The sequence below is a fragment of the Halichoeres trimaculatus genome, unplaced genomic scaffold (genome assembly GCF_033239565.1).
Source record: "Halichoeres trimaculatus isolate MK-OKI-2021-1 unplaced genomic scaffold, fHalTri1.1 fHalTri1_scaffold_3, whole genome shotgun sequence".
NCBI classification, from domain to species: Eukaryota; Metazoa; Chordata; class Actinopteri; order Labriformes; family Labridae; genus Halichoeres; species Halichoeres trimaculatus.
In genome coordinates, this window is record NW_027437181.1 from 23,996,381 (window position 1) to 24,021,693 (window position 25,313).

Here is a 25,313-nt window from a genome sequence, read left to right on the forward strand (position 1 = left end):
GCCCCTTGCTCTCTACTCATTAACCACAAAGTAACCGAGGATGTGAAGTGGTCAAGCATGTTGGTTTTACGCCTCTTGCTAATGGCTTTTCTTGCTTGTGCACACACACGCTAACACACACACACGCTTACACACACACACTTACATGACTAAATAAGCTGCATTAGTCGCTATATTTTTCCCCATAAAAGGAGCCCCTTTGCCCTGAGAGGTCTTCAAAATAAATAATCGCACTCTTCAGTCAACAGGTGTAACTGATACTGATTAGGACGGCACTTCCTCCTATGAATCCATGAGTGTTTCAGCTGCACGCTCATCAGATGTGCTGTCACTGCTGATCAAGTCAAATAAAAAAGAAACCAGAGTATCTCAACTCATGATGATGGATGGTGTCTCTATAGATAATAATTCCCACTCACTGTATTTAATGAACAGTCAGCCAGGCCTCACATGGTCCAGAGTTCACCCTCTTTTAACATACACTACACCACATGTGGGACTAGAAGGCATGTGGAGTGGATTAACAAACTGGATCTCATTCAGTGAAGTTCTGACATGCATGAAAAGATACTTCAGGTCTTTTGATAAGATAAAAATGAGTGATTGGAATAGGGATGTATTTTAAAGATGAACAGAAAAACATTTTCAGATTCTGAGATGTTCTGGCTGCATGGTCCCTGGAATGAAAAATCAAAAATTGCCACCATGTTAAATTCTGCATTAGTAATCCACAATGACTTAATAAATAATCTCTTTCAGGGTGTAAAACTGGTGATGAGGGAAAAGCTTATCCTAAGCTTGTTACTATTAACAGCTCTCCCTTTTATTCCTCAGACTGGCTACTGACAGAGTTACACAGCTAAAGAGGTAGAAATGTATAGAGGTTTTCAGATATATGGATGTGTTTCCACCTCTGCAGGGGTTTTGAAAAACCTTCAGACACATTTGTATGAAGCAGCCCACAGTGTAACTAAGTATAAATGTGCCTAAGTCTGAGATTATCGTCCTTAAAATATGCCCTGTTTGAACACTCAAGTGTGTCAGAAATAAGAAGAATCTTCTGGAGTGTGACTTTAATATAAGGGGTACCCAGAGCTGTGCAAAAAGCATATAATTCATGAAAGGGTGATAATGCTAAAACTGTAAAACTGTTATTTTCTGATCATCAGTTGCTGTGAAACTATGAGCTTCACTGCAAAATGTCAGTTTTGAGGCAAACATCATTTTTTGTTTCGTAGAAAAAAATCCTCTCAGCAAACCAACCAAACACCTAATGACTCTCTTTAACCTCACATTCCTCTCTGTCTCTCTTCATTACCAGCCACAACATTATTTCTTGCTGCCTGCCATTTTCTTCAAATCAAACTTTCCTGATTGAAATCTGCAGAGACTGAACTTTTCTGTACATTCCCTGGAGCGTGCAAGTGACAAAGCCATTAAAAGGTCTGAAACAGACGGAGTTGATGTGCTGTAATTACGCTCCATTGTTGCTGCTGTTGTGGCGTTATAAGCGGACACTTGTGAGTGCCACCTCTGCTGGAAGCCGCAGACCGCTTTTCTTTTCAGGATCAGTAGGCGTGTCCTTTCTGGGGTTTTAGGCGGGCACTGGAGCATGTCATGAGTATGTGGCCTGACCCCTCTCTCGCTGCCCCTTCTGTGTTTCTGTACCACGATCCACACACGGCCAAGGTCACAGGATTATTATGCATGAGGGAAAGAGCACAATATTCAGCAAACATAAACCAAATGTAAATGAAAGGACACTCTGCTTGCTGGGCCTTCAAGACATGCCCAGCAGCTTGGCTTACAGGGAGATTTGATTTGCTTCAGTACTAGCAGCTTAAGGGAAAGTATTCAGAAGTAAAATTCTCCCTCCTGGTCTGTATGTGTCCCCAGTTGATATTTAGTTCATAACAAACAAATCTGCCTCATTAAATGGTGACTAATAAGAGTAATCAGATGCATTATTGGGGAGCCATTGGTTTTAAATCTTGTGTGTTGTCTTAAATTCTCCATTCTCTTCCATACGTACTTTAACCTACAGCATTTTTGAAATGTTCAGAAGCATTAAAAAAGACTGATGGTAAGCATTTCTATCTTTAAACCAAATTCCTTTCCAAGACAGAAATAATGAATCATAATTAAACAAGTTTTCTATTCAGGTTTGCTGCATCCAATCAAAATATTTTTAAAAATCTACGTTTAAAAAAGAAGCATGGTTATTTTCACATGGTATAATGAAAGCTTTTCTGATTGCCAGTGAAAAAAAAAAGTAGTGATCTGTAGCAAATTTTGGGGATGCACCAATCCAGCTTTTCTGGTCCTGATACCAATACCGTTACCTGGGCTTTGGGTATCGGCCGATACTGATCCTGATTCGATACAAGTGTGAAACAAAGACCTGCATGCTCTACTGTGGAATAAGACTGGAAATGTTTTGAGTAAAAGACACAAATATGTAAAAATGGAATTACTGAAGTTAATACTTATTTAAACTATAAGTGTTTAAATGTTTAACAGCAGTTTGGTTAAAAAAAAAAAAAAGCTTCAGAATTGACAGAAATGACTATTTGATTGTAGACTAAATCATAGTTTAGCCTAAGTGTCAAGTTTGGACTGATCCTTTCCTACTAATACCTGAGCCAGCTTTGAGGGGCTGGATCTCTGAGTACCTGATACCAGGATGGGATCGGTGCATCCCTAGTAAATTTATTTAAGGGCATTTAGGGAAATACACTTTCTGTGAGGAAATGAAGCCTTTTCTTACGCCTAACCATTAAAAAAAAAAGCCAGAGACAACTCTTAGTTAGCTTAGCATGAGCTGCGGCTGAGGACATAAAAAGTCTTGCTTGACACACAAAGCAACAAAAGCCTATGTGATCTGTTTTCTTTTTAAATATGCTAGCTGTTTACACCTTGCTCTGGTAAGCTGCATGTATCTCCATCAGAATGGTATGAATCATCTCATCCAACTCTTGGCAGCAAGGCTAAAAAAAACACGCTGCTTTAAGTGGAACCAGAATAACAACAAGAAGAGGGTGACATGCAAGAGGCAACAGTTTATAGAGAAGAGCCAGACAGTTTCCAGTCAATCTCATCAGCTCATTTTCAGTTGGTCTCATTTAACAGAGCTTGAATTTCTTCTTCTTCCCAGTTAAGGAACAAATCTCTGAAACACAACAGAAATATGTTGAGAGAGGTCTGTAATAGCTAACATGGATACAGGCCATCTACCTAACTAATGCTTTCTTTAAGTCACATGATCCTTTGTGCCGTCCCTCAGCACGAGACCAATAATGAAAACCAGACAAGCCCCTTTCCTGCAGAGACCACTCAGTGCACATGGGAGACCAGCCTGCTCATTAGGAGAGGAGGAAGGAGCAGGAGGAGAGGTAAGACTGAACAATAAAGTGAGGGACAGCTTTCCAGGAAATGGTCCTGTTGAAGCAAGGGTCCTCACCCGAGGAAACAGCCCAGGTCTCCCTTTTCTCACAGACTCTACAAACCTGAATGCTCTGCATGTTCCCCATCAATGGGGCTGGCTGAATTGAGGCTGCTTTATATACAAAATGTTTAGCATGTCAGTGATGCTGCAGACCCTGCTTATGCAAAGCAGCTCCCTCTATAAGCGGGAAACAATCAGTGTCAGTGACATTTAAATAGGATTTTGTAAGCTGTGGTCTGTCATCAGCTGAAAAGTGCATTATCTCGCAGTGATGCTAATGCTCTCCGATTGAAGGAATCATAATTGCTACCTGCTGGTGTTATAAAACATGAAATTAAGATTATGAATGCTGAGAAGAGTTGAGCGAAGTGGAGGAAAGAAGACACATCAGTGGCTCTGAAAACACTCTGTTGTTGGGAGCCTTGGGCCCATTTAATCCATTTAGTTCTTTGAGAAACCAGCTAAATGGCTCCAGTATGAAAAAGGTGGTTATTTGGTTTAAGTAATGCCAGTCTGAGATGGTGCATGTCGATTACAACATCAAACCTCGCTGAGCTGGTTGAAGAGTGAAGAAAACAAGCATCAGATTGTTGTTTTTAGGAGCTTCACTGACAGACAGGTAGTGTTTACAGGAGACAGAGCACCCTCTGTCCTTTTAAGCCTATACTTTAGTCGCTGCTTAATCGGTATATTTGTCTTTGTGGGTACTGCTGCACATCAGAGACAAGGATTCAGGAAAAAAAGAGTAAATTAAGGCACCAGAAAGCTACATTTAAGAGTCAGCTTATTATTCTGTTCTTTTCCAACAACTACATCATAAGATGTTAAAAATAATTAATCAGCAACACTAAAATCACCCTGAGTCCCTCCCAAGCAGTCGCCTTATTTCTCCTTTCCTTGTTTTGTTGTGAGCTCTGTTAATGCATCAATTAATAACCAAAAGGCTGTGAGATAATCGGTAAAAAGGAACATGCAGTTGTTGCATCAGTAAAGCTAAATCTACAGTTACTATAATAAGACCAGTGCTGCAGTGCGTGTGGAGAAGTAACATACAATGAAGAAGTCGGTGCAAAAAGGTCTCACATTCAATCAGTGAATTCACCAGAGGAAAGAAAAAGGGGAAGATGCGAGGTGTTTTTGAAGGTCGTGAAGCCTGTTGAGATGCACTCACAAAGCCTCAAGTTGCTGCCTTGTGTTTGTTTCAATGAGTAACAAGCTGAGAGGTCACATGATAACATATTTCACAACGCTGAAAAAAAGAAACATAAACAATGAAACTGGAACAAATCGTCTTCTGATCTTGAAATGGGAAACAAACAAGGAACAAACCTTGAAATTGTTGCATATATTTATGAGGGCTGGGGTTTGTTGTTCAGGCATCTAGGCCTGGAGGCACTCTGCTCTAATGCACCTGAGTTTGTTGTTATGCTTGCTGGCTTGGTAACAACAAAAATGGATGTTGTGCCCCTATCTGTGGTTACTGTTTCAGGTACGAGAGGTAGATTTACTATTCAGATAAGAAACATACAGTATGAAATGACTGGTCATAGACTTCACATTGACACTCTGTGATATTTACCCTCTTTTGGGTCAGGTCAAGGATGCTACTACCCCAATGGATATTCTGGAGCTACACCAGCCAACACAAACTGCTGCTGGCTTTGTGTTTCAGGTAGGGATGCACGATATCATCGGCACAATATCGGTATCGGCTGATAAAAGCTTAAAAACACGTTTATCGGTATCAGCAGGTATGAAAATTTATGCCGATATGCACAGCAGATAAGGTGCTTTTCAGCTAGGATTATTATTATTTTCCATCTGAAAAATAAACTCCTTAAATAAAATGTAGCACTTCATTTATTTGCACTGCAGAGCTCAGTGTCTGTCACCAGGTTGTTACAGTAGCTTTAAAAAACACAAATTCAACTTTGTTATGTTTAAAAATGCATTGTACATTTAAAGTTCATGTGATCTAAAGAAATTATTTTTCTGTATTTCAATACTGAATGTCTTGAGTTTGAAAAAATAATACATTTCTTATTTATGGTAAAATCAAATGTTTTTTGTCTTGTTTTATGTGTGTTTCTTAAACAAATAAGACCGTCACAATAAGAGTAACATATAAATTCCAGTACAGGATAGACTTAGCTTTCTTTACAGTGAAAAAAACAAACAAACTTGTGATTATCAGTATCGGTATCGGCCAAAAGGGGTTTCGATATATTGGCATATCGGATATCGGCAAAAATCCAATATCATGCATCCCTAGTTTCAGGCTGTGAAATCTATGCCTTCTTATTTTTTGTCTTTATATGCAGTGAGTCCTTCATGCTAGCATAAATGCTAACAGCTCCAACATTTGATTTGAAATTAAAGAGGGTTGTAGTGAAAATAAGAATTCCAGCGTCAGACCAAGCTGACAATAACAACATGTGTGTCAGGTAATTCTGTGAACTTACTGTAAGGGAAACTGATGCGTGGTGTGACGTCATCTTCACTGGTCGTCAGTGACTGCAGACAACTAGCCAATAGCAGCACAGCAGCCAGAAGACAGTGGACAGTTGCAGCAAGCGTCCACATGGTTGCCTGATCCTCTCACGCAGACATACACAACAATACACTGTTTGTTTTAAGATTCCTTGGACTTCATTAAGCTCCTCTTGTCTCTGCTGAGCTTTTATATTCTCACTCCCATACTCCTGCAGGCTGAGGGGAGTGAACGTGTCCTTGACTTGATTCTTGTACTCCCAGAGGTCCTTACACACGGTTAGCAGACTCTTAGTGCGGAGGAGAGGAATCCTTCCTGGATTAAAGGCTGCTTGTTGTCATCTCCTCATAGTGCTCTTCGAAGGCTCAGCACTAAGCTCTGACCAGTGGCCATTTAGTCAAAGTCCTTTTGGATCTGTGGAAAGAAGAGCGAGAAGATGTTTTTAAATGTTTGATCAAAAAACATGTTTTAAGAAAGATGAAACACATGCTGGAATATCAGATCAACATCCAGCTTCTGACTTCTTATTCAACTACTACAAAAGCATAAAGAGCTAATACTTCTGGCTGTGGTTCATTTTGGAAGATGGTGTGCGTTGAACTAGCAAACAAAATCAAGAATTAAAGAGTTGTGGAGTTAAACAGCTCTGGCAGCTTCAAACCTCACTCGCCTCATCCCTCTGTCCTGAGACTTTCACTGAGCTCACACATGGCTTTAGCTCAAGCCTTCATGACAAAAACAAATATTTTTGCTTCCACTGTGTGCTCACACAGCCAAAGAAAAACTCAACCAACAGATCATTCAAACCACCAGCCAACTGACACCAACACAGACTGTGGGGCAGCTTCCAGGGCTGAACAAACTTTACGTCTCTGTGAACGTCCAATTTGCACTGCAGCCAGCAAAGTTGTCTGCAAGATAAAACACATGTAGGATTTTTGTTTTAAATCCTGGTATTTAATTATACTGTCATCAAAAATCAGGGAGAGATCTCTGTGAAGATAACATGGCAGCTAGGCTCTAATTTGGAGGCTATGTGGGGAAACGCATAAAAGGACTTCGACTCCCAAAGACAGCTCTGTAATTTGTCTGGAAGAGCAAAATGAACACATCTGCTCTCTGACTTTTATTGGTTTGGATGTGACTGTGCAGATAAGGTGCTTTTTATTTGGATAAACGTATGAGATTTTATTTAGTAGGTGGTTAAGCTTTCCTGGAAGTCATCTGAATTAAGTGCAGCTTAAATCTGCTTCATCATAAGTTTTACAGCCTGATGGTTCAGAGGGACTGGGCTGTGTTTCAGTTCTTGGGAAGGCAATGACACATTCCTTGATCACTCTTGGGCTAAAGAGAGATGCTGTAACCACACAGCATTGACTATGAGCTTTTAAATCAGTATGGCAAACAGCTGTTTGTTTACACATCACTCAGAAACAGAGCTGCATTAGCACATACGATACATGGGAAGGATGTTTGAGACCGACTGGCAGCTTTGTTTTTGGTCTCCACCACCACAAAACCAGCAACTAACATACTGCATGCTCCATTCTTCAAAAGGATGATAACTCGAAATAGCTGCCTACATCTGTGAAAAGATGTTATGTTTGAAATAGCTTTACGAAATTCAAAATTTGAACAATTTTAACTAGGGATGTCCCAATATTACATTTTCACTTCCGATACAATAGCGATACTGCAGCATTGAGTATTGGCCGATACCGATATTAATCCAATATGATATCAGCATTAAACTTGCATACTTTTATTCCTTATTTTGTAGCATGTCTGTCATGTTAGAAAAGGCTTGATTAAGTGATATTATTCAATCAAAGAACAGTAATCAGCAACAGTAGGTATGAGGAAAAACTGACCCATTTATTATTAACCAATGGGTAACAGAAACTGCTTATGTAGGAGATTTTAGATGCATTCCGATACGATATGGATACTTGGTTTTTTTTGCTGATATCGGACTGATATCTGATATCAATATTGGACTGGGACACCTCTAATTTTAACCAGTACAGCATTTCTCACTTCATACATAGATATATATTGATAATATATAAAAAGGGTAATGTCAACATGCAATGATACTTGCAGCAGTGGAATGACCGCATGCTAACTTGCACTAAATGGTAAGTACAACAGAGTTTATGAAGTTTTCTTGCATTTGGTAAATAACACAGAGCCCCTATAAACAAAAACTAACGTTTGTGTCTGTTTTGAACCCTTCATGGATGACACTTTCTTCACAGACCTGTTCCTGTACATGTGAACGTTGGGGTTCATTTAAAAAACACATCATGAAACCCTGTACCGTGTAAATGGCAATAACTGTATTTTTACTGAAATTCATTATATTTATAAAGGTTATTGCTAGTCTAATTCTGTATATGGGGCCAAACAAAAGATTGTATCTTATCCTATATCATCTTGTATCCTTTCAACATTCAACTGTATCACCTATCAAAAACCTTTGCCTTTTGACAGAGTTCGTGTATTGTTACTCTGACACATACTTTGCAGCAGTATGTTCAGATATTACAAAAAAACTTTTAAAATAATCCTCCTTTTCCCTGTTAGTACCGTTTTCTTTAGTATGTCAAAAAGAGAAATCCTAACAGGAGCTTTAAGTTTCTGACAAAATAAAAATGATCAGGTGACGCTTCCTGGTGGAAAGTGGATCACTGAAGTCAATGGAAGTGATACGACGTGATGCGTATGTGGAGGTCATAGTTATGCATTAGGAATTTCTTTCAGGATTTACAAAAGAGATAAGCCCACTCAGACATTCCTAGCTCCAGTGTGACTAAAAGAACAAAATATACAAACAAAGCATTTCCAATGTAGGATATTAGGCAAGGCTCTGAAAACCTAAACAAGAAGACAAACAGTTTCTTCACTCTCCAGATTTCTCAACTGCTCTGGGAAAAGCAGAGATATCAGCAGGCAGAGCAAACCTCACCCTGTGAGTGATCACAGCTCATGACTCCTTGTTTTCTGACAGCTCCGCATGTCTCCCCTTGAGCTGGGCCCCCACAAAGGTGGTGACGTTTAGAAAGTAAACACTGGAGAGCACATGGCGTCTCTGGCTGAGAGCTGGCGTCACTGCAACAACTCCTTGGAGACCTCTTTTAAATATTTACGGTAGCTAATAAATTCAACAACAGTACAAGAGGAGCGGGAGGTCACAAGTGGTCCTCGGCCTGCTTCAGAGACAGTTCCCTGCTGAGTGATACAATTTTAAACTTCTGATCAACCTGAACATACAACAGACTCTCTAAACAGCTTTTACAACCCTGTCCTCCTGCTACCTGCCAAGACTTGTCTCTTTCGGTCCCCTGGGTCCAGACCAGCAGACCAATATGTCCGTGTCATTCACTGCTTCAGTCCCAGCCTCCTGCTGCTACACTGAAGCCTGCTCGATCACTGAAAGCTGGAACATCCGTCTATGATCCCCTAACATCTCCCTCCTCCCTGGCTGGTCCCTCTCATGCCTGCTGGGACTGCATCAACAACAAGCCTGGCAGCCCAGCATGAGCCGCACACCCCGGGTCCTCATGCTCTCAGGGCAAATCCTTATGCAACTGCAGCTCTTTAAACTTTAATGAAAAGAACGAGAGAGATGCTGTTAGGAGGGTTTCCTAGCACTGTGATAAATAAGGAAACATTGCGGCTAATTGTGTGAGTGAACAAAGCAGAAATACACTCTTGCATTGACCTTTCGGTGCCTGGAAATGTTGTTAATTAGAAAATCACTTTGGAGGTCCCAGAGTGGCCACAGGGTGTTCGTGGAAAGTTATAAATGGTCGCAGGATAAGTGGTGATAATTGGTGCTTCAGACACATTACAGCATCATTGATTTGGTTCAAAATGCTGGAAATATGTTTGCTAATATTTTCCCTACGACTTTCAGAATTGTACAGATATCCAGTAAAGTTGTGTTTAGGACTTCATTATTTACTTCTCTCAGACTTTCACACATGAGCATTTCTCACAGGATGTTGTTAAATCAAAAGGAAAAAGGTGGTGTCTTGGAAATCTAAAGGATGAATCAGTGAAGGCTAAAATGTGTTGCGTCCAGAAACCTGAAGAGGACAGATGGATAATCAACACCGGGACAATAAATGTGTCGAGGCTTTATAGGTGAATAAAGGGCAAGTAAACAGATGTTTTTTTTCTTGCTGTTTCGTTTCGCTTAAAAAAAAGTCACAAAATCATGTATTCAAGCATTAATCATGTCGTGTCCTAATCCATTCTGAAGAACAAGGCGCATGGATCTGAGGGAAAGTATTAAAAATTAATAAGCATTTAATCACATTTGACAGCAAGTACTCAAGCAAAGAAAGTTATCTTATTAGAAACAATGGTTATTGGACTTATAGGATTACAGCTCTATTCAGCTGTGGCTGTAACACTACAGACAACCTGCTATGCTCTGTGCTAAAGGACCCATCTGCTCATCCAGGGGAAGGTCTGCTGCTCCCTGTATGTCTGCAGGGGGAATCTGGTGCCATATTGCTTCAGGCTACAGATTCATTAACCTTTCAAACTTTCCACGAGGCTCCCTATTAATACCTGCATCTGCTGAAAGAGAGAAAGGGTGTGACAGACTTATTGGTCCATCCACTCGGCCAGGTCATGGCAAGTTAACGGGACGAGGCGGAGCATAAAGCTAGCCGTTTTGCTAGCTCGGTATAAACTGGCAGGCTTTGTGCTCGGCAACCAGCTCCTACTATTTCATCCCTGCAAAGTCACTTGTCTCTCATTTACTCTTTGGCACAGACTGAGGCACTTATAAAGATAATCAGCTGCCGGGCAGGACCCTGTGATGAAAGCTCTAAGACAGAGCTCGACGTGAGGCTAGATTAGGCCGCCGTCCAATCCATTAACAGTATCATGAGTACATCTGAGTCCAAGTGAAAGAGAGCTATAAGAGCATTTGCATTTAATTGAGCTGCTGCAATCAAATTTGAAACTTGAGTGGTTCAGTTTTTGCCAGGTTTAAGGTGACTTTGAAAGACTGCAACTCAAATTGGACCCCAAACTGCTCTCAACAAAAGAGAGAATAAAAGTTCAAAATTTCACATCATCAAATATCTTTGTCTTTTGATATTTTGTTTCAGATGCCCACCCTTACACAACATGGCCCCTTTGCATCCAGGAAGATTTATGGAGCCATTATGCTGTGCCGAAAAGGCCTCAGTAGGTGACTGACAGGGCAGAGACTGCCTGCTGCGTCTGTCGTTATAAATCTCACATATAGCAGTCTGCTTAGCTCAGCAGGCAGTGCATTTTCACTTTAAAGTCGACCAAAGGGACAGAGGAGGAAGGTAAAACATTTCCCCCTGAATATTTGTCTTCTTTGATGTCTTTATGATATTAGGGAGAACTAAATGAAGGAAATAATTTTGTCATTATCTTTAATCTACTATGAAATATAGTTTTGAAAAATAAAGCTTAATGATCTCTAAGTCGACTCACTCGTCCCAGGGTAATGGCTCTTGTTCTTAATTGTAACGGCTTTATTGGCTTGTGACTTATTTATAGTAGCCTCGACCACATCCCTTAAAATGTAATTAAAAGTAATTAGTAGTTAATTACTCGCTGTATCATTTTCATTACTCAGCTCAACTTAATTTAGCTTTAAAAAAAACTCCTTGTGCCTACAAACCCATTCCTCTGACATACATCTCTGTGCTTATCATCAACAGCTAGCTTTGCCTTTAATGATGCCACACTTCACAAACTAACTCAGCTGCTTTATATGTGGGTTTAGCAAAGAGCAGACTTAACAAGCTGGCTGAGTTATAACCTATCAGTGCACTCACATCCTCTCTTTTAGATGCTAACAGCTTCCTAACTGCTTCAGCCCACATACTAAGCTAGTTAGCATGTCCCAAAAAGTCTCTCCTAAAGGGAACAGCTTGGATATCTGAAACCAATGAAATACGCTGAATTCACCTTTTAAAAATCATTAAGTTTGAAAACATTTGTCCATACTCATGAGGATAAAGTGCCCAATCTGTCAGTTCAGGGCTCATCAAATGTGAGTAAATTTTGTTGATCTCCTGCTAGCCTTGCGCTTTTTTAGCTTAATTTTACATTTACAACATAATGGGTTTTTTCTAAATTGAAAAATAAATGTTTTCAACTTTCAAAACAAAAACAGCTAACACAATTAAATCTAAATCCATTGAAAAGGTGTTCCAGTTAGATTCAGCCAAGCTCACTCCTCCAGACGGGCCATTCTCATCCAGACTGTGGAGGTCAGACAGAAGTGGTGGGCAATGAAGTTATGTATATTTTCCCCCAGAATCTGTGCTCTAAACAGATTAAAGCCACCACCCTGAGAACAAATAACTCTGAAATTCACAGACTACTTTCTGAGCCTAACCCAAACATCACTGCTTTTACCGTCATGGCTGAACTCTGTCACAGTAACACTGGCGGCTATGCTGCATTACACATAAAGAGCACTGCACATGAACCAGGCTCTGGATTCTCTCTGGACTGTCTACGTCAGGGGTGTCCAAACTCTCAAAGAGGGCCACATATGAGTTTGTGGAATTGACCAAGGGCCCACAGCTCCTACTGACATATCTATTGATCATGACAGCAACATAAGAATTCTTATTGAGAGTTCAATTAAAAAAAAATCTGTCACTAAGTGATGCCAAACATACCTGAGCGATCATTTCAGACTTATGAAATCAAACCTCACCTGTCATCACTTCTTCACAAAGACAATGTTCTCCAATCAGGGGCGATAAAGGGAAACTGTGTCAGGATGTTTTTTAGGGCAGGATGAGGACCTGGATATTATCAAGACTGTTTTTTAAAATGCTTTAAAACTTTTTTTTTTGACTTGCCATCAATGTCTTCAACCCCAAATATTTCCTATCCTGTATTCTCAACAATTTCATAACACAATTTTTGTCTGATCTGCAACATATCATACCAATGAGCTCGTCTTCTCTGTCTAGTCTGTTCTCTAAAGAGTTTTTTTTAACTTTGGATGTTTATGAACCAAGCAGCCCATGCACAGTCCAAATGTACTTCAGTGAGACATTACTAGACAGACTTTGTTTTTGTTTGTGCACTTGACAGAAAATGTAAACTAGGTACACATAATTTAGAAAATGATACATTTTAGTGCCATATTAATATAAATCAGGGGTGGATGAGAAATTATTAATACAGCATCAGCTGGTTAGCAAAGAGGTAGGGATAAGAGAGTGATGACGTGATTTAAATTCACCGTCTTATCGTTAGACACACGCTGTGATTGGTTGAGCAGGGTTAGTGACTGAACGTCAGCCTGTCAGCTAACATCAATGAATGACGAAAGCTGGGGATCAAATGGATCTCAGGCTATGATTGGCCCCCGAGCCTGACTTTAGATATGCCTGGTCTACATCAAAACCATATCCGTACCATATCACTAAAGTAACCTGATAAAGGACCAGCAAACCCATCACTTCATCAAAAATACTGATCTCATCCAATCAGATTACTACATTTTCTTATCCGACAGAGTAGTAAATTGGACTTATTTCTGAAAGATGATTTAATAAATCTGAAAATGTGCATATAAATCAAACAGGTACTCTGACTGATAACATTTTGTATCTTCTAAGTGCAGGAAGCCTCGATCAGGGCTGAGTACTCGGTCTATAAAAGTACAGTGTGCTGTACTTTGTGTGAACCCAGGGTACCACATTTCCTCTCCTTCATCGAGCAGGGCACACCAAGAAAGCAGACTCCTAAATAAATCACAACTGGGTTAAAAATAAACTCCAACTGTAAAATGTTGGGTGCACACACTGGTCATTGCTTTCCTAGGGATACACAGCAGATTATGGAAACTGCGTCTATCAGAGACAAATCTTCAGGATATCCTCTCACACAGGCCTTTAAGTAGATTTTAATATGGGCAACTTTGTCATAACTCATAACAAGCTTAGAAAAACATCTTTCCAACCAGATAAGGTTTTGTTTGGAAGTCTTAAAGGAAATTCCTATAGAGCAGGAAATGAAATGCTGATTAAATGTAAATATTTTAAATAAAGCCTTTTTAATGTCAACAGAACTTAAGGAATCAATAAGACAGACTTTCAGGAGTAAAATACAGCCTCTGTCATCCATCCAATATCTTTTCCACCCTGCAGGTAACATGATTTTCACTTGACTCTGATACACAAAGAGTCCTCTGTGGTAAAACAGAAAAGACGAGACTTTAACATGCAGTAAAAGTGAAAACCTCTAGGCTCACTGCACTTATTAGGACTATAATATCAGACAGCTGCCCTCTGAATCTTCAGGATCCTGAGGCCCGGAGGCAGACGCTAAGTCAAAGAGACAATTGTTGTAAAGATGCCAAAATAATACTGACTGTTTTTTAAGGTCCACTAATTTCAATGAAGCCTGAATGAAGTCGAAAGGTCACAGGATAGATAGTTTTTTTTTCTGAAATTGATTTTATATTTCAGTCTTGAAATGTTAGCTAGATATCTTAAAAACCACTTGAAAGATTTTCAGTGTGTTTTTTAAAATTTATTTTTGGACATTTGTGCGTCTATTGGACAGGACAGCTTAAGAGAGACAGGAAATGAGGGGAGCAGAGAAATGGGGGTGGCATGCACCAAGAGGCCATGGGCAGCGTTTCAACTGTAGCCTCTACATACAGGGCACGTGTAACCACAATAAATCTTAATTTTGGTGTAAATTATTGCAACAAATTTTGCTTTGATAAAAATCTCCTGAATGCTTCTTTTTTTTATTAGAGCAGAGTCAGTCCTCTCTGACTACAGGTGGAGTCATTTCCTGGACACAACATTATCTGCCGTCCTCAGTTTATCTTACAGGAACACAAAAGTCTCAGAGAATTGAAACCAACAGCCTTCACTGAATTATTGATTCACGCGTGTGATCCCAGAGTGATAATAGTAGGATACTGACATTTCCTGCATGTATTATTAATTATTCACAGAATCCTCTTTGTATTGATGACAGACTGTAATACATCCCGCTGTGCGATGTCCCTGATGCATTCCAACACACTCGATGGCTTTTAAAAAGCAAAATAACTGGAAAATTATGTGTAACAAATTAGCGTGTAACCCAAGAGAGATCAAAGTTAGCAGGAAACTGATAGGCAACTTTAGAACACAAAACAGTCTCTTCCCATAACCTCTAAATGACTCACTCTAGAAAGCACTCAGTAGTGGCATATTGCGCTCTGCGATACTCCAAATGTACTATTTCAGTGGGAGACAGTGAGCACAATCTGTTCATCTGCATCTGGATCCAGAGCAGTATTATATCACATACTGAAACTGAAGCATTCAGCAAATCCTCGACACTTGGGTCAAAGACTAACTATATCTCTCTGTTCATTCAGAAACATGAGCTAGGGCTGGATGATTAATCAAAAAATAACTGAAAGTAAGATTTAGAGCTTCTAACTGATGTAAAATTGCAGCCTGGATTATTTTTATTTTGTAATCTCTCTGTACCAATACACCAACCCCTTAAAATATACTACTGGCTGTGTAGTTGCACGACAGGCAGCCAGGTGTCACAAAGCGTGACAGCTGCCAGAAAAACAGCAGAAGACAGTTATTTTCTACATTAACATCACAGTATTAAAATGATTTCTTTTGCTTCCAAGAAATACAAGTTTTTTATTTTCTCTTTTTTATTTATTTTTTTAAATTTGACTTTTTCCCCAAAACATTTTTATTCTAGCTGATGTGTGTTTTCAGTTAATAAATACTCATTAATTCTTCATTTGCACATATGTTCATTTCAGTTACTTGTTTCAAAATTAAACAAATATATACAAAATTAAATAAGTTGAGAGCAAAGACTGTAAAAAAAATGGACGTCCGCTTGCTCGGCTTGAAGTGAGGTCTCCACAAAAACTGCTCCCTCTGGTGGCTGGCTGCAGTATAGGTTAGAAAATCCGTCTTTCCAGTCATTCCAGTCATTCCAGATAAGCTGTGGTCAAACTTAAAAAAATTATGACACCTCGTGGAAATGTTTCTCACGTCCGATTGTTGTGGGGATTTGAAGATATCATTTGGCTGCCTTGTATTCAAATCCTCTTGTTTTCTGGAAAGTTTTGTTTTTATTAGTTATATGAGGTTAAAAACAAGGTTTTACGTAACGTTTAAAGATGATTGACAGATGCCTTTCTCGTGTATTTTTTTCAGGGATTGTAAAATATGTCGGGAGGTAGAGTCAAGAAATGATTAGACTCTCGAAAGCAAAAAAATATATATTAATTTTGTCACCCGGCTCCACTCAGATTCTCCCAGAATGCCTCATCGTCTCTACTGCACAGACTCTGGCTACAAACTGCTACAGTGGTGGCGCTTGAGACGGGGAAATTTTGGCTTCAAAACTGTACAATGATAAATGGCGGACCCATGCTGTCCACTCTATATACAGTCTATGGTTGAGAGTGGGATAATCGTGCATTAACTAAAATCAAGGTTCAATCAATCATGATTTCGATTTTTGCCATCATCGCCACACCATAACATGAGCATAACTTGTTAGCTGCAAGCAAAAACAGAGTTGACAGAGTTCACTGGAACATTTCTTAAGCACTATCAGAAAGTGGTCGTTTAGTTTGAGTCAGTTTCCAGAAAGATGTTAGCTCATGAAAGCAGAGGGGAGAAGATAAACTTGAAGGATTCAAGCTTCACAGAGCTCTGTTCCTTATCGTATAAGGTGACAGCACACCAGTTTAATAACATTACTGTAATGAGCTCTATGAGAGACTGTTGTTATGGTGAACAGACTATTGCTGGGGATGCAGCTCAAATCACAGTTTCTGGAGGTCCAAGTAAAGGCATATCAGTTTACAGAAAGATCAATAAGTTCTTTCTGGTGGGATAAAATCCTGCCTCTATGTTGCTTTGACACAGCCACTTGCTGAACACTACTCCTTTTACCTCACTGGCTTTGCATGACCCTAAACTACCAGACAGATTAATAATTGAAGAAGTTGCTGCACTATTCCCATGATAAAGCACTGTCTGTGTCTCCAAGTCAAAAGCTACTCTATTCATTAAAATGTACTGATGAACATTAAATGTGCCACCAATTCTATCATAAATTTAACCGTGGTGTTTGTCTTTAAACAGCATTCATCCCGTCATGATATGTACACACAGTGGACACTAAACAGCATGGTGCTACATCCCTTTGAGTGTGATCCTTCACTTGAACAGACTCTGAGGAATATTCAAATTCTCTTTTACATCTCTTTTGCACACACTGCTTGGCTTTGCCACGCAGGAAGGAGCAATTATCATTTCAAACGAATGAGTGAAGCAGAACTGGCAGAGGGGATAAGTGCTCAGTGGAGAGTTGGGGTCACCTTATTCCCTCTGATACAGAGTTGCCCTTGCCTCGAATTATTCGAGCACGGTGCAGAACAGTGGGAGATCGCTTCTCATGAAAAACTTGCAAGGCGTCAATAATGAGCTCTGAGTGTCAGTCACAGAACGGAGAGTGTATGAGGCCCAATTTTCCACGTCTTCACACAGAACTGTTGCTGAAGCTGTGACAACCTATGGAGGAATATTTTCCGACATTTAAAAGTGATTAACACAAACTGACTGGGAAACTAATTTCAAGAGGCTTTTGTTTTTTACTGACTTCTGGATTGAAAAGCTCTCCACACTTTTAAACTGATGGTATTAGATTTATAAAGAGTGATGACCAATCAGGAAATCCTCATCAGTGGAGCCAAACATTTTACTTCCTGAAGAAATATTACAAAAAAGACAGAAGATTTTAAATTTGCTTTGGGCTTTACAGCTTAACATGCTGCAAATCTAATGATAGAGTTTATTTTCTGTCCTCTCTGGTCAGTATGGTCAGAGCTGTTGATATCAAAGGTGCAAACAGCTACAACACAGATCAACATCAACGTCTTGTTCTTTCTCAGGCTGATGATGATGATGATGTCAGTCAAGTCTGTGAACAAACTCTGTGGCGTGACAAAGGCGAGTCAAGGATTTACAGTCATGTAATCACAAAATAGAGGTCTTTGTGAGGTCTGGAGCACGCTGTGTTAGCATCACAGTTCATCTGCTAATTACACCGTCAAACTCACAGACTTGGCCGTCCATAGTGGACCACTCATCTCATGACTTAAACATGGAGCAAGGGGGGCACCATTAATCCCCGCAGTTAAACCGATGTGAGGACTCATTTCTTGACTCGATTTGACAGGCAGGGCGATAGGATTTAAGAGCATATCAGATGACGATATTCTGCCTCTGGCCCCTGCTTCACCTTGTCAGACTCGTGCTGTAATCACTGCAGAGTGTTCAGGTACCAACGTCAGTGAAGGTAATGACAAGCCTGGACCACAAAACTGTTCATATTACTCATCCCAAGTGGAAACATGACACAGTGCGTCTGAGTCGTTTGTCTGGTTCGCCGCCTACTCTCCGTTGGCTGTTTACTCACAGCAAACACGCTGACTTTAAAGAGAAGCACCTCGTCTTTGTTTACCATCAGGTGCTCCATCTTTGTCTCCGACAGCAACTGACACCAAGACAGTAAGTGCTAAGTCAATACTGTGGTCACACCTGGCACAGACCTGATGACAACAGATGATACATGAGACGGATGAAGAGTGGTATCATTATTTATTTATGCAGTTAGAATTAAGAGATAATTTTATTCAGAAAAGTGCTGACATTCAGCTTTTAATCACTGTTAAAACGTAGATTTTGATGTGTTACATTAAACAGTAAACTTAACCAAAGCTTCCACACCTGATCACAGTATAAAGTTATATAGTTGTATGGCTCTTACCAGGGGAATTAAAAAAGTTAAGACCAACAGCTAGGGATGTCCTGATCAGCATTTTTGTCACCAATACTGATCCATATTTTTTAGGATTGAGAATCGGCCAATACCAAATCCTGATCTGATTCACAGGTTTGCAGAGATAAACTTTGCACACAAAAAATGTGAAGCCACACACTTTTCTCTCTTGTGTTAACAATAATAAATAGTAAAAAATAAAAGCTTTAAGTCTTGAGCCTATTAATTCCATCTCACTTAGTCCAGCTAGTTTGATGTTAGAGTCAATACATTTATTTTGTACGAGGCCCCCTGAACAATACGCTTGAATTGGAGGCTGCCCCGAACACAACCTTCATGAGACAGTGTAAGACCACAAACGCAAATGTCCGATTTTTACATTCTAGTTTGATCTGTATCCACACTGCTCACATTTTAACCACGAATTTGCTTATGCTAAGCAAACAGACCACCCTGTGTTTGTTTTTGCCTTTTCGAACTGTATGTCCTTTGAGAGTTACCGTAGGATGCTGTAAATCAGATGTTATTGTTGGATCTGGTTGTTCAGTAATAAGCCTAAAATGCTATTCCCCATCAATGTACCAAACATTATTTTATTATTTTTGCGCCAACTTTATGGGTTGTTCGAACTCAGAGTGCTCGGGTATACTGATATAATTTAGCATTTTTTTTCCAATGACGGCTAATGTGAATGATCGGCTAAAATGCGGATCACTGATACTTTAAAAAATACCATAATTGGCCCCAATCCAACACTAGGGATAGGGATAGGGACATCCCTACCAACAACTTTTAAAAAAGTCAGACTTCATCCATAAGAAGCATCTCCTGTTACCAGCTTCCTCATGATGGTATACAGTCCTCTCATAAACTTCAGTTTTCTGTGCTGAAGCACGCTTAACTCACACAACACTGGAGCTTCAGCATCACATGAAATCATTTGATAACCAGGGTGTTGGAAATTATAACCACAGATGTCACCACAGCACTATGAACTTGTGCAGTCAGCGAATAAGAAGTTGGAAAAGCTATAAATTTTATTCTAGACCAGAAAAATGTATCTTAACATGCAACACAGGAAACCTTTTCTTGCCTTATAACATTTTCTTTCCTTTACCTGCTCTAGGAGTAAAGGTTTGTTTTGTTGTTATCTTTGCACTTATAAGTTTCTCTTTTGCAATTTGCCGTATTAAATCCCAAATCTAAAGACTGTCTTGGGACTAAATTAAATAACAGTAACTGTATCACACATCACTCCTGAAACACAAGCTTCAGTTCACAGGCTCCAGGCACAAAGAAGTCACAGTTTATCCTTTTCTCTACAGTTCTTTCTAAACAAGAGGAAAAGAATGGGGAGGACACTGGTTTCTCTCTGGAGAGAGACACATTACATAATATGTTTTCCATCCGAAGACAGCTCTCTTAGTTTGGACCTCACCCTGGTGGAGATTGAGACTTATCTCCGGATGAATTTGAAACACTTGTCAGATGGGAGACAGTGACGCAGTCTAAACCTGCCTTCATAATAAACCTTGATGAGTCATTTGAATGTTAACCAACCTGGATTTGCAGGTTAAACAAGGGTCTGTTGATTCTTGTTGGAGGAGTGGGAACACCCGTTTTTCACAACAACAATAAGATTTCCAGTCTTATGGCGGAAATATCAAAACAACAATAATCAAAGCCTGAGATTGAAACTCTGCTCCTCTCCAACTTTCCCTTCTGTGCTCAATTTCAAATGTAGAACCTGATACTATCTAAACTGTGGAGTATTGTTTTTATTGTCGCAAGGTGACAATATCAGAAACAGAAAAAACAGAAAAAAACACATCACACGTCTCCTCTTCTGTTAAAACAAAACAGAAACCAAATCCAAAGAATGACAGTTGGCTCGACATACTGTGAAATTAGCCAATGCATTTGCAAACATGAGAATTACTGCACACTTTGTCCATTAGCTTTGATGTAGATCTGTATTTCATTACTGATTTGTATAAACTTGCAGCTACAGACTCAGCTCCTGTACCTTGTACACAGTCAGGATCTGTCTGTTATAAATGGGTCAGACACAAGTGGAACACATGTTTTTGCTATCAAAAGCAGATTTCTGAGGGGAAGTAATGCCAGGTTGGATAAAGATCCAGCAACAAGAGAGGCTAGAAATGACAGGTTGATCTGCACGGCACCAGAGGGACATCACCTGCATTCAGAGCCCTCCTCTGGCCCTCCATCTAAACCCCAGCAGGGCTTGGCCGGCTTTTATACAGGACCTGCAGGTCACACATATGAATATGAATAGCCCTGCAAGTGGTAAACAAAGCTCTGTGCAGACACAGCAGAGACAGCAAATGAGGCTGCAGCCAGGTTTCAGTGAATGCAAATGCTAACCATCAAACCGTATCGCCCATGTGTAAAAGCGAGGTGTGACTTTTCACAGTTTAGGTTGCAATAATACCACGAGAATTCCTGCAGATTCCTGAAACCGTCTCACCTCCCGTGCCAAATGTTCTCCCTACTCCTGTTAGAGAAAACAAAACGTGCTCAGGATTTTTACACATTACAACAACAACGCCTTCCTGATCTGAATCTGCACTAACTCAACTCAGCTGATGAAAAGGCGGCATGGCTGGCTCCATGCCTGCCCCGTCATCCTGGGTGCATTCTGGCTGCAGCCCAATGAAATGACTGTTTTCCCACATCTCAGCCTAGTATGAGAGGCTGCTGCAGTGGGACCCTGAACACGCAAGTTCCCATCAGCCTGTGCTGAGCACTAACTGTCCCTCTGGACTCTGCTTTGGGGACATCTCTCTAACCTCTGTAGCATTCTTCCTCCCTGTTTTCCACTTCACAACCAACTCTTCTCCACATGCTGACCATTCCTCTGAAGTTGTTACAGTGGGTGGAGGGCAGGGTGGAGTCTCTGTGTTTGTTTTGAGTGTTTGATTGTGTGGGTGGGGGTCTGCGTGTGTGTTTTAGAAAAAAAAAGACAGGGAGAAGAAGGCAAAATACTTTACGAGTGCTTCAAAAGACAGGGTCTGTGCAGCTTTGTTTACAGTGTGAGACTATCAGTGTTATTAGAGATACTGATATACTATCACACAGCAGAGGAGGAGCAGAGGCCCAGAGGGGAAAGAGACTGCTCTGCCGGTCATTTACAGTCAGATTCAAACCAAGCATATCAGCACTATCTCAATGCTGAACTCACACGCATGACGGCCTCCAGATTGGATTCATCACTCCATGAGGATCAAACTTTAAAACCACTTCCTGTTTGGGGATAAAAAGGCCACAAAGGAGGATATTTCACCAGTTTCTTTCACAGAAATGCAGATCAGCATTGAAGGAATGTCAACACCTTCTACTGCAAAGAGATAAGAGGAGCAATGTGTTATTAAAAGAGTGTTTCACTGGACAAAATCAATTCCTAAATGCCCCACATTGTGTAGTATGTCTTTAAATGTGAGGTACATATAACAGAGCTAGTGCAACAGGAGTGGGTCTTATTTGTAGTTTCTTTAAGCTAAATGTGAGGAGCAGCTGTTTACACACATGGGAAGACATAATGCAGAGCAGTCCATTAGACTGTCTCCTCATCTACATGTGTTTCTACTGCTTTTTCAGCAGCGCTGCAAAAGCTGAAGTCTCCTTAAACTTTATGATGTTTAGGGATTTTTACTAAGGACCAAGCAGTCACTTTGCAGGAGACCCTCACCAAGCACATCCTTTAAGGAAAACTGAACCAGGATCAGCTTTATAGGTCGAATAATAAAATAATGGATATTGCCCTCAGAGGGAGTAGAGTGAGGACAAGACCTCTAGTTCACGGATCTGATGACACGATGTGAAGCTCTAAGGTGCCGTTACCGCAAACTAGACGTTATAATATATTTAAAGTCTGTTTCAGGTCGACGGCACATAGAAAACGCTTAAACCCTTCGAAATTTCGCTCTGTTATGTTTTTGAAGATTTTTCCAGCACAATAAAGACAAATGCGACGGGTTTCCTCCGCTCAAAGGTGTTTAACCTGGAAACGTTGGAAAACAGTGCAGGCAAAAAAAGAGACCTTACCGTCCTCGAGCTGCAACCAACGAGAAAAAAACTGCCAAAGAAGCTCCGGTTTCAACCGTTGTGTCGACAGAAGACCACAACACCGTTTAAATCCGAAAAGTATCCTTCTATCTCTGTTTAAACTGAGTCCGTTAATGTGTCCGTGGAGTGGAGTCCATCCTTGGTGCTCCTAAAGACGAGCCTCCTCTACTACACACTGACTGAGGGCTGAACGCTTCCAGGCTCGTAAACTTTAGCTCCGCCCACTGCACGAGCTGCCTGCCGGTACAACCACAGACTGCGAGAGTCTGCGACACACATGTGCCACTCATTTCCTCAAAAAAAATAAAAATAAAAAAAAAACTGCCCAGTTTCTTCTACTATTTTACTTAAAATGGTCTACTTTTGAGTATTTCCTGACTACACATTATCAGGGCCGGTTGACTGCGTGTTTTTTTATGCAGAAAGTCAACAACACCCTTGCAAACATTTTCTTATGAGACCCAAAGTATGTGGAAAATAAGTCCCCTTCTTTTTCAAGCCTGCCAAGTTGTTTCACACTCCCAAAAAGTGTTTCAGTCACATATGGTATGCCCTACCAAAATAAAAGCACTGAGCAGAATCTTCATAAAATCAGGCAGATTGTTTTGTCTTCAAATTAAAACAATCCATACACATAAACTATATAGTTACACAATCACTTGTCAAAATTCATTTCAATAAGTGGATCAATACAATACCCTTTTTTAAACATAAACTCATTTTGTCATATTCTGAAGTATGCACATCCCTTAGGAGAAGTGACTCAAATCTAACATCATAATTTCTGAGGTTTTTGGACAGATTTCCTTACTACGGGACAGTCTGCTGCCCAGCAATGTCTTTCCTTATGGCTTCCCTGCAGCATGCAAACACTGACTGACAACTGAGAGCGTCCACCACAAAGAGAATTACAGGGGATTATGTGCAAAGGCAAAGACCTGAATACAGACAGACTCAGCCATTCATGTAATCTCATTTTTGGCCTTAAAAAGTGTGAAAAAAGAAGTGTAAATTCTAGTCCTCTGGTCTTCCCTTGGAGCTAAAAACAACAGACAGTGTGGCTTCAGGACACCATATCAGAATTATCCTAATATTTTCTTGGCATGAAACAAGTTGTTGTGAAAAAAATAAAGCCATTCTTTGCACCCACAGGGGATAAGATATCATCAACATTTAGTTAACAGCACCTTTGCTTATAGTGACATGCAGTGATGTGAGAATTTGTCAGATACTGTGAGTGTTAACACTGAGAGAAGTGATGACATTAGCCAAGCCATGCTGCAGGCTGCATCCTGACAGACGTCGACACTTCTGGAAATGTTGTCAGCCTCTGAGTGTTTTTGCGTGACTGTGCCACAGTTAAACCAAGTCCAACTTGCATATACACAGATGGGCGCACTACAGAAAAAAGCAAATGGGTTTAAAACTATTCTGTAAATACACATTTTGTAACTTTTGAGGCTTTCTTTCTCTAATCCCTCAAATTCAATCAAGGATTATTTCTGATACGATTAAAATGATTTAATTTATGCAAACATTGGGCTTTCAGGAGGGGGTCAGAGGGGCAATCAGCATGAGTCCTTATAAAAATTGGCAAAATTATCTTTATTACTTTCCTGCTTACTGTATTGTGGTATAATATGCAAAAATATATAAATCAATCAGGCTTAAAATTCATCTACAGAGACACTTGTGAAGTATTCTGACTACTATAAGTGGCCTCCAATAATGGGCATAATGGTGTTTATTCTGAGGAATTTGCACCTTTAAGAAATCATCTTGAACTTGAGGAAAAATACAATTAAAAAGCGCTATTCAAAATCCTTGAGGTCGCATTTAACAAAGATTAAGCTGTTGACCCGATCACTCCTAATCTGCTGCTGCTACAAAATAATATCCCTTTGTCATGGGACAGGGATGCACCTCTAAGCACCCAGCAGCCATTCACATTGAGGTCACACCACCCGTGGAGCTTTTATTGGGGTTAAGTATATGACAGACTCTTTCAGTAATGCACAACACCAGATTTGGTGACTTGCTCAAACATTAAGTGATGTTATCCCCCCAACAAGCTTTAAGCCCACGGCAGAGCTGTGCTTATGTCAGGGAGAGAAGCACAAGCTTGAACTAAATCTAAACTTATTTTGCACCACAGTTTGTATATGGATGCTGTTGGCTAGTAAGCAAAAATGTAAGAACTTGAAGCAAAAGTTGCAGGCATTAATAACTCCAGAAGTATATATTTTAAAGGTAGGGGTCATTTAAAATCTGTGTAAACAAATATCTGCATATGAGCACAAAATCTATTCATAACAAACAAGATTTTTATTGTGTGAAGTTTTATTTTTCAGTTTGCAGTCCAGGTACTATCCAACTCTTGCATTTAACTGTTCTGCTGTTGTATGCAGGAATATCCTCTAGAGCGGGAGT

General features: G+C 40.0%; 1 protein-coding gene across 2 annotated transcripts in view; it reads right to left on the reverse strand.

The window, feature by feature from the left end:
• sema4bb (sema domain, immunoglobulin domain (Ig), transmembrane domain (TM) and short cytoplasmic domain, (semaphorin) 4Bb) overlaps positions 1–25,313 on the reverse strand; it is a 60,789-nt gene that overhangs the window by 28,311 nt on the left and 7,165 nt on the right. The window contains exons 1-2 of one of the 2 annotated variants that reach the window (XM_074666304.1): positions 22,863–23,068; positions 5,908–6,350 (exon numbers count right to left, since the gene is read on the reverse strand). In XM_074666304.1, coding sequence (XP_074522405.1) covers positions 5,908–6,028 — 121 coding nt within the window. In that variant the 5' untranslated portion in view covers positions 6,029–6,350; positions 22,863–23,068. Of the gene's footprint in view, positions 1–5,907; positions 6,351–22,862; positions 23,069–25,313 lie in introns of those variants that run through there. The other variant, XM_074666303.1, reaches the window with a different exon arrangement.